The sequence below is a fragment of the Tauraco erythrolophus genome, chromosome 16 (genome assembly GCF_009769465.1).
Source record: "Tauraco erythrolophus isolate bTauEry1 chromosome 16, bTauEry1.pri, whole genome shotgun sequence".
In the NCBI taxonomy this organism is placed as follows: domain Eukaryota; kingdom Metazoa; phylum Chordata; class Aves; order Musophagiformes; family Musophagidae; genus Tauraco; species Tauraco erythrolophus.
The window spans coordinates 630,391-648,377 of NC_141480.1; the positions used below are offsets into that span (position 1 = coordinate 630,391).

A 17,987-nucleotide genomic window follows, 5' to 3' on the forward strand; every position below is an offset into this window, starting at 1 on the left:
GCTGCGCAGGAGGGTGCATGAAATGGGATCAGCTGGAAGCTGGAGCTGGTGCTGCCGTGGCGGAGGGGCAGAGTGTGGCACGGTGAGTGCCCAGTTCTGCTTTCTGTTATGTAGACGTTTCATGTGTCTTAATGTAGACTTAAACCCGTGAATTACTCTTAGGGTATTTACAAAAGCAAAATCTGGGTGGGTGGGTGGTGGGAAGGAGTTGGAGTGAGCTCCTGCACTGCCAGGAGGTAGCTGACGGGTAATTAGAGGAAACCAGGCAATGAGGAGAAGCAAGATTCAATACCCCTGTCTGCAGAGTCTGAGTGTGATGGTAATGGCATGTCCCTTTCCATTGTCCCTTTCCCCTCTCCTTTTAAACTGTATTCCATGTTAAAACTCCTGGGCTAAACCCAAACAGAAAAGCAAGCAAGCAGCCAACCTAAGCAGGAATCTGGGGGAACCCCCCTCGCAAGGCAACACGAGCCGTCAGCCAGCAACGGGCTGGTTTCGATTTATGGTTTTTTATCCTGCAGACGCAGGAAGGTGATGAACTGAAGCTCTGATCTCTGTGGGCTTTCCCGCAGCAGCGAGGAGATCAAAACAAGCTGAACTATTTCTGATACCTGCAGGCTTTCTTCCCCCTCCTGCTCCTCCTCCACTGCCACATGGGCAGCTGGACGTGACACCAAAGAACACGGGTTTTGTGGATGCCACAGACCCCCTCATGTCTCCATGGTGCTGGCAGCAGCCCCGGGGCAGCGGGGCTCCCTCGGCCGCGCTCGGCGCAGCAGGGATAGGTGCTGCACGGAGCAATCCCAGTTCTCTGCAAGCCTCAGACCTGCAGGTCCTGAGGGCGCTGGTGGTGTGGGGCCATGGGGAACGCGCGCCCTTCGCCACGGGGTGGGGAGCGGAGGAGGCGGCGGGCTGGTGGGGGCCGGGGCACTCGGCCCTCGCGGAGGGAGGAGAGGAGCAGGTGCGTGACGGAAAGCGGGCAGAGGAGGTACCCAGTCAGTTGGCAGAAATGCTGCTGTAGTTCTTCTTGACGGGGAAGGTCAGCTGCCCGGAGAGGTCCAGTGAGAGCGCCTTCGGGTGCAGCGCTCGGCGCTGGTGCAGGGGGCTGGAGCTGGTCCTGGGCGAGTAAAGCACGGCCAGCTCGGGGCCCGGCAGGCTGGCATCGGGCAGCAGAGCCTCCGCCGCGGCCACCAGCTCCGTCCTGCCACGCGGCAGGCTCGGCGAGGGCTGCAGGCTGTGCCGCTTGGGCGGCGGCGGGCTGTGGTTCTGGAACCTCACCGTCTTCACTTGCTGCAACGAGAAGGGGACCAGAGTCATGGTGGGAAAAGCCCCTGCCTGCCCTCCTTGCCAGGATCTGCCCTGGAGAACCAGGAGGGTGAGCTGAGGGGGCAGCTGGCTCCTTCCCACGAGCAGAGGACACCCGCGGAGGAGCCCGGTGCGGTAGGCAGCCGAGAGCAGGTGGAAGAGGGCACGAGGGAAGGGCACGGCGAGGTGCGGCGGTGCCACCGGCTGTCCAGGACCTGGCGGAGTCAGTCTGGACAGCCACCAGCCGAGTTATTGGGAGAGAGGGCAGAGGGAGAGCAGGGGGCAGGATGGCACGGGGGGGAGGGTGGCCTGTCCTGCCGAGCCCCTCCCGGAGAGCCCGCGGTTCCTCTCCGGCTGATGATGGGAGCTCTGAGGCTGGTTGGGCTTGCAGGGGCTCATGGAGCGATTGACTCTTTGGGTGCCACGGGAGAGGGAAGCTGTCACGAGGGCAATTAGCAGAACGATTTTATCTTTATGAATTTCCCTCTGGCTGCCAGAGGGGAAAGGAATTTCTGTTCCAATGGCTCAGCCAAAGCGATGTGAGGGAGACGGAGGGAGCTCTGCAGAGACCAGCCTGACACAAGGTCTGACTCCCAGGTCTGCCTTTGCTCATTCGCTCCCAAACTCTCCGGGACCTCGGTGGGATTCTTGTGCGATTTAAGACCTCAGAAAAGTCTCGAGGGTTGGTCGTGACTGAACACTGGTTTACAGCAACCCTGCTGTAGGCAGCATCCCGCCTTCCTAAGGGGCTTCATCTAACAGCAGCGTCAGCAACACAAATACCTGATTTCTTAGCGCAGGTACCAACTCCAGTGATTTCTATTGGAAGAAAACCTGGTGAGAATGGAGTGAAGCCCTCCAGGGATTTGGCCCTAGTCAGAGTCGGGCTGACACGGAACGTGGGTCCCAGCAGGACCGGGGGTCCCTCTGGAGCAGCGGGTAACGGCCGTACCTTTTCGGCGCTGTTGCGGGAGGTGTCTGGCTTCACCAGGATGGATGGTGGGGCTGATGCAGGCGGCTTCGGAGCTGCCTCGCTCTTTGCTGGAGGGTCTTTGGCATCCAGGATCACGGAGCTGCACACAGAGGGGGTTCTGCTTTCTGCTCCTCGCACCACAAGCGCCGGCGAAGCGTCGTGGGAGAAGTTTGGCCTCGTTCCTGCCTCGGCCGTGCCGGCGCCGGGAGCGATGCTGTGCGGCTGGAGGCTGATGTGCTGATACAGCTGAAACTGCTGAGGCCGCGTGGCGGCCGTGGGAGGACGCCTGAGGGAGCCGGCGACGTGCACGGGGGTCCCAGCCTGCCCCGGCCTCTGCAGGGATCCGTCTGGGGAGCAAGAACCGATGGGAAAGCAGTGAGTCAGCAGGGATGCCCAGTGGCACAGGCAAAGCGGAGGCGGGCGTGAGCAGCGGTTACAGCCCCGCTCACGGGGATGCTGAGGGGTCGTAGCTCCCAGGGATCAGCACCCTCCTGCCCCCGTGCACTGGGACCGGTGTGCGGTGATGCCGTCTGCCTCCACAGCCTCGCCTGGGCGGGCGGGCATGCCGCTGGGCACACTGGCCGGGCCAGCAGACCAAAGCCCTCCATCCCCCTGTATTTGCACAACAGCTCAGGCCACGGAAATCCTTCTGTCTGGGATGGGACCGATCTGGTTTCCAAGAGCTTTCCCTGCCTTCTCCGGCACTGCGGGTGCTCTCGGTGCAAACGCTGAAGCGCGTTAACCCCGACACCGGGTCGCACGGCCTCAGCGCGGCACGGTCGGGTTTTCCTGCCCAGCTCCCGAGGCGCGCCGGGGAAGCGCCCGATGAGCGGGTAGGACCAGACGCAGGGACGGGCTGAGGGGGGGTGACCGTGGTGGGTGACACGGGACATCTGCCACCAGCATGTGCTGCAGAGGAGCAGAAATGCTGAGGTCCCGCAGGGCCTGGGGTGCTCCCTGCCCTCTTCCTGCGTGGTTTCTTTGCTGGAGGGACAAGCTGCCAGCGGGATCCCTGCTCCCGAGCCCTCCTGAGCCCTCGCTGTCCCGTGCCATTCGTTGTTCCTGTTTGGCTGCTCCATCCCAGAGCTGCTTTCCCATCTGTGGTGCGGGAAGTCACACTATTTCTTCCGCAGTTTCATGCTGTTCACAAGATCAATTCCCCCCCCAACAGAGCCGCCACAGCGAATGAGTCCTTCACAGTAACACAACTCTTAAGATAAATCCGATTTCGAGTGCAAACCCACTGACAACGGCCCCTGCAACCCGCCTCCTCCTGCCAGGGGCTCTGCCCGCCCCAGCCCAGCTTGCCCGCAGCCGCGGGGGAGCGCGCCGCTCCGTTGCCCAAATGCACATGGAGATGTGTTCCAAAGCAGCACGTGTGGGCTGAAGGTAAACCCTGCCAGCCTTGCCGGAAGGAATATAACCAACGGAGCTCTGCAGAAGCCTTTGCAAAGCGTTTTTCTGTGCTGGGTCAAACCCCCTGAAATTACCAAAATACCCAGAGTGGGGCAGAGGCAGCGGTGTGCCCCCGGCTGCCCCACGGGGCGTTCACTGGGGCTCCCTCCCTCGCCGGGGGGTTTCCTCCAGCCCCTGGCATGTGTGATGGGAAACATGTTTTGGATCTTGGTGGAGAAGGAGAAGAAGAAAAATCTAGCTGATATGGAGGTTTTTCCCTCTGGCTCTCTACTACATCAAGGCTTTTGACTTCACAAATTCCCTGGGTAACTCCTGCTTCTCTTTTTTTTTTTTTTTTTTTTTATTTCGTGAAGTATCCTTTCTCACCTTCAGGCCATTCATGATTTTATGCATCTCAGATATTTCCAAGATGAAATATTTTTCTCCTGAAATAGAAGTTATTCTATTCTCTTGATCATCCTGCTGTATACTTTTCCTGATTTTTACTATATTCTTTTTGAGGTACCAGAAATATGTGAAGTGTTCAGGATATGAGTTTGCCAGAACTCCTACAATGGCACAACTGAGTTTTACTCTCTTGTTCTGAGTTCCTTTCTTAATAATTCCTAATAATACTGTAAATTAACCTTTTTTTATATGGCTTCTGAGCATTGGAGTTGGAGCTCTCAAAGAGCTGTCTGTGACAATTCCGAAACCTCTCCAGAGCCACAAAAGCTAATGTAGGGCACAAGGCTGTGTGTGTATAATTAGGGATTATTTCTGCCCATATCTGTGTATTGATGTTTCAGCTACTGTTGTAGTGCCCTGTTGCTGGGTGTTGTGGATTTCAAAGGTTGGATTTACTGATTTACATTTTCCAGAATCACGGCAGAAGTCCCTTTTAGAGACTAATATTGCCTTGGCGCAGGAGTGCTGGAGTTCGTATTTCATTTTCTTTGTTTGCCACGAGGATACTTTCACGTCTAACAGCCTCCCTTTCTCTGTTGTTCCAACGTTTTTGGTTAACCGATGTGTTCTGAGCCGCGGTCCCATGCCCGTTGAGGACACGGTGATCAGCTGCTCCCCCAGACGTGAGCCGTGCCACGCTCCTGTGCGGCGCCGGCCGGTGCGGGTGACCCAGCTGGCATCGCCCCAGCCCTGCATCTCTGCCTTTGCAGGGGATTAACCCCCCCTGGGCGTTTTGCCCCCTCCCCTGAAAGCCTGCAGGGTGGATCCGCAGAGGCTGGGCAGGCTCTGCTACGCTCAGCCTGGTAAATCTCACTCTCCTTCGCACGCAGCCCCTTGCCCAGTGGCGGGATAACGCTGCCTGTGCTGGCACTGCAGCCCAGCTGCCACGAGATTCCCTGGAAAGGCCCTTCCCAAGAGCCGGTCTCACAAGGGGGATGCTGCTGGGCGACAGCGCAGTCACTCCGTGTCTGCAAGCGCGGCGTGTCAGCTGGGACCGCCTGCCCACCCACCTTGCGCTGCGGGGAGATGCCATGCGTGTCCCCGGAATGGCCACGTTCTGCTCGCATCAGGCTCAGCCTGATGCAGGAGCCCGGCCCTGGTAAGGCTGGCTTGGCAGAGCTGCCCTTCTGCCAACCTGCAGTTCTGGTTTTTTATGGCTTCAGTGCTAACTGCAGGCAGCCAGTAAGATTTGGGAGGGATGCGTCTGGCATCTCCATCCCAGAGACCCCCAAGCACTTACTCTTCCTCGTGCTGCCGCGGCTGCGCCGCAGCGATGCCTGTCCCGCGGCCGCGCTCCTCCCGGGCGAGGTGACGGGCACGGGCAGCAGCGCCGATTTCAAAGGTCTGCTTTGTCTCAGGCCGTTTTCCGAGATGCTCCCTTGGGAGGAGAGTGAGGAGGTTGACAGCGTCCACGAGGCGTACAGGGAAGGCATCTTTGAGTCGGAGAGATTGGATTTCCTGTTTGAAAAGAAAATAAGCTCAGACTGGACTTGGGGCTTTGTAAAGAAAGCAGGAGTTTGCCCAACAGGGAACTTAGTGGTTTTGATGCCCCTGCTCTGCTCCTGAGTCAGGGCTTTGGTGGGAGATGCTGTGGATGATGCAGTTAGTTCAGGTTCCTGATTCCATTATAATGAGGGATTTCATCTTTCTGCACCTGATTTATACGAAATTATTCCCAAATAGGGTTAGGATTCGTTACAGTAACCCCACGGCATTTCAAAAGGGACCTCCAGACACCAGCCCTCCCTCTGTAATTTACCCAAATTTTGCTCCTGCAGATGGGGCTGGACCTTGTAGGGAGCTTCCAGCCGTGGAAACCCTGTTCCAAATAACGAAATTACAGCCCTGGCAGAGGTGTCCTGACTTAGCCCCGCTTCCTCTTTGCCGAAGCAGAGCACTACATCTAGACTGTCCTTCCCTTCTCTGCCTGACCTGAGCCTGCCTCAGGGCAACTAAGGGCACAGGCAACTTTTTTTTTCCTCTCCTAAATTGTATATTTTAATTATTGCCCTTTCTTATGCACGTTTGTTTAGCTAGATCAATGGAGCTCAGTGCTTAAACGCCGGCTCCAAAGACAGCGTTTTGACTGTAAAAGAGCTGTCAGCTTGTGGTTTCCCTTCTGGCAGGAAAAAAAAAAAAAGACTGGAGTCATCTAAAAGGAGTAGAAGGCGAGTCCGAGCGCAGACACGCTGCCGTTCGTGCCGGCTCCCAGAGTCACTGCTCAGAACGTGCCGGCTGTGTCACCTACGGGGCTTGGCCAGAGCTCCTGGGCTGAATGACACAGTCACGGGCGAAGCTGCTGGTGTCTCTGCCAACATCCCAGGCTAAACCAAGCGGATGAAGGCTGATGTGCTGTTTGCTCATCGCTCCAAGGGGAACGCTGCTGCCCCCCCCGCTCCCTGGGCTCTCCCTGCCGCAACACCCGGCTGCTGGAGGCAGATGTGATTCCCACGCGGTGCATGCGGCCGCGTCCCTACATGGAGAAACACAAGGAGTGAGAGCTGCTGGGTGGCATCCTGCCTGGCAAGGAGTCCCCGGCCCGTGTTAGTGCTGCAGGGATCCTTCGCAGCGATTCCTCTGCGGGAACAAGAAGATCCCAAATCCTACATGTTACCCACCCCCTCTCCACGGATTTTTATTTCATGTAAGGAAAAGCAGACCTGAAGAGGGGAGCGACGTAGTTGCTGGGGAAGATGCCGACTCTCCCGGTGACGAGGGACATGCCCCGCAGCCAGCCGTCCTGGTCCCTCCCGAAGACACGGACCCCTTCTCCCTTCTGCAGCTCCAGCTCGTCTGGTCCGTGAGCCATGTAGGAGTGGAGAGCCACGCACCTGGGGAGAAAGGGGGTGAGGGGAGGCAGGAACTGCCCACAGCAGGATGGCCTGAGCGTGTCCTGGAGCTCCTGGGTTTAACTGGTGCCATCTGCCTGAAGCCACTGCAGCCAGCACTCGCATCAGATATTTGGGTGCCGCCGTTATTGTGCAGAGAGCTCGCAGGGAAGAAACTGCCTGTAACTTTAAGCCAAAGGGGATATGAATAAAAGAAGAGCCGCCAGGAGTGGAGAACAAAGCAGCTCCATGGGTGGTTTCTGTCCCTGGAGCGCCGGCCACGGGCGCCAGCGCTGGGGAGGAGAGCGGCGAGTGCTCCGTGGGAATGGCTGGCCAAGGGCTAACGAGTGCCCGTCCTGCGGCAAGGCAGCGCGGGGAGCACGGGGGGAGCTCGGTCCGAGCGGTAGCGTCAGGAACACGTTCTGCCTTTGAAGCGGGCGGCGAGGCAGCGGCTCGGCCTCTGCCTGCCCCGAGCATCGTCCGGGGGCGGCAGGAGGTGCGGGGTGAGCTCTGCTCGCACAGCAACGCGCACCCCAACCCCGTCCTCTCCCTGCCACCGGACCCAACACCGGGACTGCAGTTGCTGCCACCTGTGAGAATGAAGTGGGCGAAGGCGGGGGCACATGGCTCTGCTCCGGGCTAGCGGGGGATCCGGGCTGGAAACGAGTCTGAGGTCTCCGCTAGACCCGTCTTGTGATTCTGGGACTACAACTGCGTGATGACGCCGTGTTCTCCACAGTGAACCATGTGAGACCACAGCAAAAGAAAACGGCATATTTTTCAAACTTTCCTCTGTTTGTTCTTCAAAGAACTTGAATTTGTCTCTAGTGTAACATGTTTAATTTAATCTCATTATTGTTGGTTTTTTTCCAAGGGGAATGTGATCTGCTCCCAAATATTAATGAGTTACAGACCAATACAGCCATTATCAGATATTATTTAAAAAATAGAAACAACAGACTAGTTGTCTAGATCGCCAAGGACTACCTTGTAATTTTAAAAAAGGTTTCTCTCTCCCTGTTGTTCAGAACAATCACTTGGGAGTTTGACTTGAAACACCATCTTTATATAAAGTGACTTCTCCTTCTGTTATGTGCACGGACCAGGCGAGGGGCAGCGTCAGGTGTCCCAGCTCTGCACCGCTTCATCCCTTTGTACGAGATTCACTGGGAAGGGCAGGACATGCAGAGACTGGTTTGATATTGTAGGGTTGAAAAAGGAGCTGTGCAAAACAGGCAGCCGATTGAACACTTTCCTACAGTCCTCATTCTGCAAATTATTTTAAGGTCTTAGGAGTTTTCTTGTGCTCAGGATTAGGTGTGTGCAATAGTCGTGGAAGGCCTATGCTCTTGCATGAAAACAGCAAACGTCATGAGCGTAGAACAGATTTACAGGGATTGCTCATGTGTTCCGGTGTTTCCACAGGTCTGGCTCGATACTGTGGAGGTGCTAATTACCACCAACATGGCTCGCTGCTATTTTGTTGTTATTAGGTAGCTTACTACAGTGCCAGGCTGATCAACGTTATCTGGAGGAAAACAAACCGTAGCAATACATTATCTGCACATTTTAACTCTGGGAAAGTTTCAAAAGATTGGATCGTTAGAACACCAGTGACCTCCCCTCTTTTAAAATAAATAACTAGAGGCACTTAAGGAGTAATTAGTTTCTTTGTATGTAAAAAGATTAAAAGGTGCTGTTGACAAATAAGCAGAACGATGTATCTCTAGATACTGAAGTAAGGTAGGAAGGTGCAAGGACGGTTCACCAGGTGGGAATATAACAATCCAGCTGTGATATGAAGTCTCTGCGACCCCCTGCTTACACCAGCCACGTACATTCCTACGTGGATCTGCACTTGGGTCCCAGGGCGCCAGAGCTGCGCTCTGATCCGCCGTTACCTCCCGGCTCGCAGGAGCCTTTGGCTGGAGGAGCCTCAGGTGAAGGCACAGGAAATGACATGACCCCCCGACACACGTCAGTTCCCCTACGTACAGGTAAGCTGAGACGTGGTGCTGCAGGTGGGGGAGGGTGACGATGGCCGCTGAGTGCCCCAGTGGTCCTGGCGCAGGGCAGTACGACGCGCTGACCTGCAGGGAGGAAGGAAGCAAAGACAACAATATATTGACCTGAGCGTGGGCTAATTTTAGCCACTGGAAGAGCAGCTACAAACATTGGACAGGCTTCACCCACCAAAAGCCCCTGAAAACCAAAACAACCAAAGACCTTTCAGGAGAAATAAGAGTTCGGAGCATTTGACAAAAAAAATATGACCAGGCGTTAAGAGGAAGACTCATGGTCCTTCCACTTCAACACCGAGACACTCTCCAGGGCATGGCTTGGTTGGACTAGTGGTGCTCATCCTGTCCTGTAAATCAGGAGCTTGTCGGGGTGGGTAACCTGGTGTGGGAGGGGGCTGTCAACAGCCACGACTTCCGAGTGTTAAGTTGGAGCCCTAAAGCTGTAGTTGCTGCTGATCTCATGGGTATGAGATCCACTCGAGTGGGGAGACACTGCTCTGCCTCTCTCCTTGCGCTCAGTGTTTTCTCACCCCTTTTCTCTTGGCTCTGAGAAGGTGAGTCCCTGGGGTTCGCCCACTGTGTCTGGTGCCTGCGTCAGGAAGGGAGAGGAGTTTGGGAAAGGAGTGTTCCGAGCCCAGACTTTGCTAACCAGGAGGAGACCGTCCCGTCTGCCAGGTGAGGACTGGTGTAATCACTGCTGTTCCACTTGTTATTTATTTAGAGTATCGGCATTGTCCAAACCCTAAATAATACAGTCCTTGCCCCAGTGATCTTTTAATGACTATTATTAAGGCTATTTACCATGTCTCTGGCGTCCCGAGGTGCTCCACAGACCTGTGCGTACAGGCAGCGCAGCCCGTGCCGGGCGAGGGGGTGTGTGCCGCGCCGCGGGCAGCGCGAGGGCATGGGCAGCGGCGTCTCGCCTTTGGGTCGGGGGCCTTTCCCCACCATTATTTTGCACCTAAGGAGAGGTACCAGCCACCCTAATGCCCACCCTGTCCTCTCGTAAGGGGTCTTCCATGCTCCAGGGAGGAACCTCAGCCCCGTGTCTGCTGTCAGGGTGACTGTGTGCCCTGAACGTGCCGTGCCAGACCTGCAGCACGGTCCCACCACAGGCAGCTGCCCCCTTGGCACAGCACCGATCTCTGCAGGGGATTTGCCTCCGCGAGGGGACTGCGAGGAGACGGGGCTTTTGCTCGAAGGGTGAAGGCCATCCAGTGGGATGAATAGGAGAAATTTCTACAAACGCCAGCTTCTCAAGTAAGAGCCATCCTGCTCGCGTGCCCTGCAGATGGAGAGGATGGCCTCTCTGAGGGCGATAAACTCTGCACCTCCATCTCCAGCATGCTCTGCGGGCTGGAGGGAGCTCCCAGATGCCAAGAACAAGACATGGAGATGTTTCATTTGGTTGCTGGTGCAAACTGGGTTAGTGTTTCATAGTTGGGTGATTGAATGAGTGGTAAAAAATTGGGACTAAAGCTATTAGATATGGGAAATGTTAATCTTTTTCCAAAAACATCTGAAGAACGTGCAGATAAAACTCCCCTAAATATGTTGACCAACTGTCCAAAGTACTTCGACTAAGAAATGCTACTGAAGTGGCTGGCGGAGGTGTAGGTCCAAGTGCCTTCTCTGCTCTTTTCCCCTGTTGGGGCCACGTCTCCTGGACCATGTCTTGGCACCTTCCCCCTCGGTCAGGAGACTCACAGCACGGGAGGGTGACCGGATCAGGGAATTCCTGCCGTACCAAAAAAGGCAGGTGCTGGGCTAGATCCTACTGGGAGCTGCACGACAGTACGCTTTACAGGAAATATTTTCCTTGCTGGTTGCAAACTTACATAGCAATCAGGGTGCAAGCACTTTCAGTGAAAACTGGGAGTTTTCCAGGGAAGCTAGACCCACAATTCCCACTTAACAACTGGTTAAATCCTCACCCACTTCGTTCTCAAAAAGTGTTTAGCCTGGCCCACCAGCCCTCAGCGCTCCTCCCGAGGGCTGAGCTGCTGGAGCTGACTCCCGGGCGGATGGAGAGCTGCCGTCGCTGCTCCGCATGCCGCGCGGCCGTGCGTCAGCGCAGGCTCAGCACCAGGGTGAGCCCTGGCAAGGGTTTCAGCCCGGAGCCAGGAAGGCTGAGCTGAGCTGGGCTGAGCTGTAGGCTCAGCTCCATCTGCTGCACCATATTTGTGACCACCCACAAAGATCCCGGTACTCAACCTCTGCAGACTCACTAGGGAGCATGAAAGCGCACGGAAGCAATTAAGGCTGTGATTCAACCCACTCTTTTCTTTACTATATTGCTAATAACAGCAGAGCCCAGCTCGACATTGTACTCCAAGGCTGTTTTCAGGGCTGGCAGTAGGCACACAACCCTTCCTTACATCCAAGCCTCTATTTTATCTGGAGTAGTTTAAACCCAAGAAGCACAGATCTTTTCCTTCCAGGTAACGTTGTGTACATAAAACTAATTGCCAAGGAACAACCACGCTTTCGGAGATGCGCTGCTGTTTTCCCAAAGTCTCAGCACTCACTGCGGAAGCTGAACTTCCACCAGGAGCTGCTGCGCAGGGCAGACCGACCCGTGGCATCGGCATCAGCGCTCGTCTCTCCCTGATCCTGCAGCTTCGTGCGGATCACGCCGTACCGACGCGTTCACCCGCAGCTGTTCCGGCCGATCCACGCACGGAAATCGGACGAGTGAGCTCAGCGAGATGTGGCCGGCACGGTCCAGCCTGGCGGCGCGTGTCTGGGCTTGCAAAAGGCTCTCAGCTTTGCAGGTCTGTCATTGTGCCCCAAACCCAGAGATGGAAGAAGGAAAAGCTGGGACCTGTGTGCCCCCGTGAACAACCCTCGTCCTCCTGCAAACCCCCGGGACAAAGCTGTTGTTCAGAAGAAGGGAAGTTCCAACCCTCCCAAGGCAGAACGTTGACACATCCACTCTATTGCTTCTGCTGTTGACAATAGTTCACACTGAGACATTTTTGGTAAAATTATATTGGGTTTGTGAGACATGATACATTTCAATTGAATTATAGTTCTGTTGAAAGGCTTCATTTCCTCTCCCATAAACCAGGATCTAACATCCAAGGCTCTTTGCAGGCTGTTGCTAAACACAAAATGCCTGCTGGGTTTTACTGCACAGACACCGACCTGCCAGGGGCTGGCTTATTGCTTTATAAAACGTTAGAGCAACCTCGAATATGAAAGATGTCATATAAATCTAAACAAACCCTTTTTTTTTTTTCCCCCTTTTCAGATGGTCTGTGAAGTCTCTGTATCGAGATCTTTAGTCAGCGTGTGAAGAAGGCATGAGACTCTTTTGCCCCCTAAGATGAAGAGCGGGTCAGTCCGAAAGGGCAGTCTACGTTTGTTATCTCAGCCCCAAATTCAGCTTCTCTCAGCGCAGCCCCCGGTTCAGACCGCAGACCGACAAGGGCTGCTGGTAATTGCCCTCCCTGGCAGAAACCCTTCCTCTGGGCACAGACAGATGTGGGCAGAGGGCTGATTTACAGTAGGCAAAGACCCTGATTGCTTTTCGGAGGCGCTGACGCCCTGCTTAGGAGACTTAGAAGAAGCAGGAGGCTTCTTCATTCCATCTGCAGATGTTGTAACGCTGCTGGATCAGCGTTTTGTGAGGAAGGCTGTCCCGTAGGCAGTTTGCCTCTGGAGAAAACTCTGTGGGTAGGGTATGGTACCAGAGCTCCGTGCTTCCGCAATGCCGGCACGTGCCGCGGCGGGCAGAGCAAAGGTGGTGTTCAGAGATACCCAAACGGGTGATCTGCACTCAGATTTTGGGCTTAATCAAAAAACGTATCGTTGAGAATATGCACTGGGGATGCTGAGGACTCCCTGTAAGCGTGAGACTGACCCGAAAAATTGGAATACCAATTAATACAAAGCAGATTTCTACTTTCCTTTTAAGCATGGGGGTAGGTGAAAAGGCCGCTGAAGCGATCAGCGGCGGTACGGCCCCACTCAGCACAGTGCAGGTTCCTCACTGGGCTCACTGGACTTTCATCACTCAGAGTTCAGGGCCCGATTCTGCAGGTCCTGCCGTGCCAGTGCAACTTAATTCCGTGGGAGGAGCTCCGAAAGGCTCATGGGCCCAGTAACACAGGTGAGAGTGGCCAATGGCTGGTTTCAGCTTTGATTTTGCAAATGTTGAGAACTGCCTGGTTTTGGTCTACATCGTCGTACGGTAAACCAGGTGCTGGGGTGCAGTGTGAGCTCAGGCACACGCACACGCCTGTGAACGAGCTGAGGCTCAGTTAGCTCCCTTGGGAATTCATGTTCCATACTACTTTCTAAAATGAAAAATATTTTATTTTGCAAGTTAAGCTCTCTGTTTTCTGTTCGACACCTGGGGCTCACTGCAGGAGGACAGAAATCAGGATGGGAATGTGCTTTATCCACGTTTAGTTACTCTGATAACTTAATTTCTCTTTCTGTGAATTCTCTTGGGTCCCTGAACTCCAAAGACAGACCCTTCCGATTCAAAACGCGGGGAAACAATCCCAGGCAGCCTGGTGTGGATGGCACATCTCACAGAGGCTATTAGCATGGGTGCTTTGTTTTTGCACGTTTGTGCTTTAGCTTTGCGAGTTGCTGCCTGCCCATCAAAGGTTTCTATCCCGGATTTGTGTTGTGGACTCGCGCTGCTCCCACAGCATCCGCGCTGCCGCTCGCTCACCTGGAGAGGGGTGCCGTAGGGCAGCTCCGCTGGCTCGCTGCTCTGGGTGGCCACGGTAGGGTTGCTGGAGCTGATGAGCACCGGGGAGCTGATCTCCAGCGCCTGCCGCTCGGCCGGAGCGTGGACCATCCGGTTGAGGGTGTTGAGGGCGGTGGTGATGGAGAACTGCCGCAGGCTCTTCCGCCTGGAGTCGGGCACCTTGGGGAAGGCTGGCGAATCCGCACCCTTGGCTTTGGGAGACGCTGTTCGCAGGGATGCACACTTAAACTGGGGGGACCAGTGGCTTTTGCCAGTCTGCAGGAGTTGCCTTGCAGTGGTGTTGGGCTGGAAGAGACAAAGGGAGACGTGATGGAACCTTTCAGAAGTTACACCTGGCACAGCCCGGTGACTGCTCAGTTTTCCCTTTTTCCTCTTTTCCGATCTGACAGCAGAGCTGTGGGCAGATTTCAGATGACGTTACAGGTGATCTTTAAAATCTTGTGGCTCAGTCATTTCCCTGATATGTTTTCAGTGACAAATCGTGGTTGCAAAATTACTGGTGCAAAGCTGACAGGAAAATTAAAATTGGTTTGAAAAACTTGTTGCTTAGACAACACGTTACCGAATTATTCCCCCAATACTTTACAGAAGGCTTCGTTCCTTGTCAAAGCCTTTGGCTTGCGGAGGTGTAGGGAGAGCTGCCTGGCTCTAGCAGTGGGATAATAAATTTAACTCTAAATTAGAAGGGATGTTTGGGCACATCTTCCTTTTCCACTGCGTGCTGTTATGCTCGGGACGTCGGAGCCCTGCGGCCGACTGCAAGGCAGGAGCTCGCAGAAGCCCTCGCTGATGGTGGCTTTCCCAGCAGAATTAGATCCACCCAGTTACATCTCTGTAGGCCTAAACATTCATGGCTTGATCCTGCTCCCATTGAAGAAAGCCTGGCTCGTTAACCATTGGGCTTAATGAAGGAAGAGTCAGGCCTTGAGTTTGCATATGGGCAAGGTCCAAACTATTTCTTGGAAACTGCTGATCACACAGTATTAGTAGCAAAGGGCATGTGGTGACAATGTTTTTTACCGCGGTGACTGCCAGAGGAATTAATCATGATTTACTGCTGACATTAATGAATTGCAAAACTTGGAGATTCTCACCCACTCGTGTGAGGCAACGTGCCTGACTCCCGGGATGAACAGGGATTACTCTAACGCAGGAGAGGCACTGGTGTCCCTCAAACTTTATCCTTTTAAAGCAGGGATTGTTTTCACGTTTCCCTCCTCCTCACTCCTTGAAGCAAGGGCTGAAAGCCATTGCGTGTGCGCGTGTACGTACAGCAGACGGCAATACGGTCACTTCTATATGGAATTAAACTTTAGTCTAAACCAGAAACGCTTTTCTGCCTTCTTTAAACACCGAGAGGTGATAAAATGGGGCACAAACCTAAGTGTCAAAGCCAAGAAAAGCCTTGCATCTCCCGAAACAGACCTACCTTTGCCTGCGCCATAATTAATTTCTGATTCCTTAGTGGCTTTATGTGGCCCTAACTAACTTACTTCTGTGAACGCCAGACTTAAATAAGTAATTACTGGAGCTGAAATGATTTCACTAAATGAAAAGACATTTTACAAAATATATTAGAGCTTCAAATAAGACGTTTTACTAGTGTCCTTTTATAAAATAGCCACAAAGAAGTGCTTGCTGTAATTATGATGATTACAAGTATTAGTTTTATTTCTAGGAATTCTTGTTGGTGCCATTTACGCCCCGCATCTCAAGCTGAACTGCAGGAACACAATTAATGTCTAGACCAGCGTGAACAAAACGCTGGCGGGGAGCGGGTGGCTGCCGGGGAGCGCCGCCCGCGACGCGCTGAGCTGGCGCTGGCGGGGCCGGGGTGGCTGGGGGCACCACGACTGGCCCCAGGAGAGCGGTGGGGGGCTCACGGGGCAGATCCCCTGGCAAACAGAGCTACACAAGAGCCGATTCCAACCGAACCTTTTAAAAACGCAATTTCGATTTTTTGCCTGAATTTTGCATTTTTGTCCCCAATATTTTTACTTGTTTTTTCCTTGTTCACTCGCTGTTGGCAGGGCTGAGGCAGCCAGGCTGTTCCAGCATGTGCCGCTGACAGCGTGGCGTTGGGTGGGCATGGTGGAGAACAGGCTGTGCCCCTCCACACGCCAGGCGTGGGGCCCCTCTGTGTCCTGCCGTGCCCGCTGGTCTCATCAGCCCTGCTGGTGATGCCGTCACCCCGGAGGGCAGGAGCGTGGTGTCACCGGCCCTCTCCCACGGGAGAGATGGGCAGCCATGGCTGGGGCGCTCGCCCCACGTGGCGGAGGGCAGCCTGGTTAAATGGGAGTCGCTGTCGGTGCGGACGAGTTCGGAAATGCCAGCGTGTCCAGCCTGACTCAACACAGCGCTCAAACTGCCCGGTGCCTCCGGCAGGGCTTTCTGTTTGCTGTGCCCTGCCTCACCCCGTTCGGACACTGCGGGGGCAGCCAACGGTGCTGGGGGTGCCGTTACGCAGGGCACGTGTCCCCTAAGAGAGTGGGCGCCAGCGCGGAGCCTTTGGGAATAAAGGGAACTCCAGACCGGTTCCGGTATTGCTCTCGGACATGTGCCTCCAGTGCACTGGGTATGTTCAAGCTGCAAAACGACGTGTCCCCAGACCTGGAAGCACTTTTCTTTACTACGTCAGTAGGTGTCTTTTAGAGACCTCCTTGGAGTGAGCGGGGGCTACCAGCACCAGCCGCTCCTCGCCAGCGACAGCAGCGTGGGCGAGACGCCGCGCCGAGGGGCCGCAGTCGCTGCTCGTGGCGGGCACTCGCGTCCCTCTCTGGATGCCCCTCGTCCTCCGTGTATCCCTGTCATGGGGGGCAGTCGTGGGGGGTTTAATACTGGTGGCAGTGTCTGGGGGGGCTTGAGAACCTCACTGATCTCCAAAAGGGAGCTCCTACGGAGCTAGGGAGTGGCAGGGCGCCCTATGGAAGGGAACAGCCCGGCCCGTGTGGCCCAGCCCCAGGACGCTGCGGGTGGCATTACCTTATGGAGCGTCAGGTAGTCCTTGTTCTCCGTCTTCTCCCTGCTCCGCAGGTCAAAGCCGTAGAGCGCTCTGCCCAGGGGCGGTGGCAGGGGCAGGTGCTTGATGACTTGGACGGAGCTGGCCGGGAAAACGCCGCTGATGCCATTGACCTCCCCCAGGTACCAGTTCTCATCCAGCTGTCGGAGCAGCACGATGATGTCCCCCTTGTTGAACCGCAGCTCCCCGGGGTTGTGCCCTCGGTAGGTGTACAGGGCCTTGGCTCGCGGGACCTGTGGGACGAGAAAGAGCCCTTGCAGTTCGTCTGTGACAGCAACGCTTAATGTAGACAGAATTCCCCAAAAGCATTCATAATTACTGGGAAAAATGTAGAGGTCTAAGGCTTAAGCATGCATTTATTGGGATTAACTACCCACATCCTTTCTTGATGTCTTTTTCTAATGAAGACAAGCTCCAAAATACTTATGCTAAATTTGTATCAGGATGAAAAGCAGGCTGAACTTGTTTGAGAATATTAAGAAACAATTAATGCCTTAAACTAGTCTTCTCATGGGATCTTATAGCCTGCTATAAGGGCTCCTCTAACACAATGCCTACTTTAACGACCCCAGGTATTTCTATCGCAGAACGATCGGAGGTCGCAGCCGTCGTCCAGCTGACCCCTGGTGGCTGTCACCTGCGGTGCCAGCTGTGCCCGTCTAGGAGAACGCAGCAAGAGCCAGGTGAGTGCGGGTTCCTGCTCTCCCGTGGTTATCTCCCTGCTTTAACACCGTGGGACCGTGATTTTATTTTGGTCTTTAATCCGGGTTACAGGAAGAGAGGCTGCTTAATGTTATTGTTGTTGCAGTACAATATGAGAAAGAAGAGATACCCAAACCAGAAGCGATGAGGGATATTTACCATCTTGACTCTCATCAAAGGGAAGCTACAAAGTTCACTTAAAATCACCGCTTCACTGACCTTACCTCTACTAGAAAACTCAATTTAATACCCAATGCAACAGATCATTTAGATGGCTGAATAAACCCAGAGCCGTTCCCGGCCTCGGTGCCGTGAACCCCCACGGTACAGCTCGAGGGCAGCCTGGGAGGTGATTTTCTTGGAAGGAGTGCAGATACACCAACGTTTTCTGCAGTAGGTGGCTGTTCTAGATACGCATTTGGGGGGTCCCGCACATCGGAACTCAGCGATACTGAAAGGCTCAGTCTTTGTATATTGCGTTGAAGACACGATGGAGGAACCTTCCGCACATTTGTTGCACTAGAGCACTGCATCCCACAGAAGTGCATCC

At 54.6% G+C, this 17,987-nt stretch overlaps 1 protein-coding gene across 1 annotated transcript in view; it reads right to left on the reverse strand.

The window, feature by feature from the left end:
- Positions 1-996: 996 nt before the first annotated feature.
- SH3RF2 (SH3 domain containing ring finger 2) overlaps positions 997-17,987 on the reverse strand; it is a 31,763-nt gene continuing 14,772 nt past the window's right edge. Inside the window, exons 2-8 of the mRNA XM_086621373.1 lie at positions 16,699-16,968; positions 13,678-14,001; positions 8,965-9,059; positions 6,802-6,972; positions 5,382-5,599; positions 2,258-2,625; positions 997-1,290 (exon numbers count right to left, since the gene is read on the reverse strand). Coding sequence (XP_086477499.1) covers positions 997-1,290; positions 2,258-2,625; positions 5,382-5,599; positions 6,802-6,972; positions 8,965-9,059; positions 13,678-14,001; positions 16,699-16,968 — 1,740 coding nt within the window. The remainder of the gene's footprint in view (positions 1,291-2,257; positions 2,626-5,381; positions 5,600-6,801; positions 6,973-8,964; positions 9,060-13,677; positions 14,002-16,698; positions 16,969-17,987) is intronic.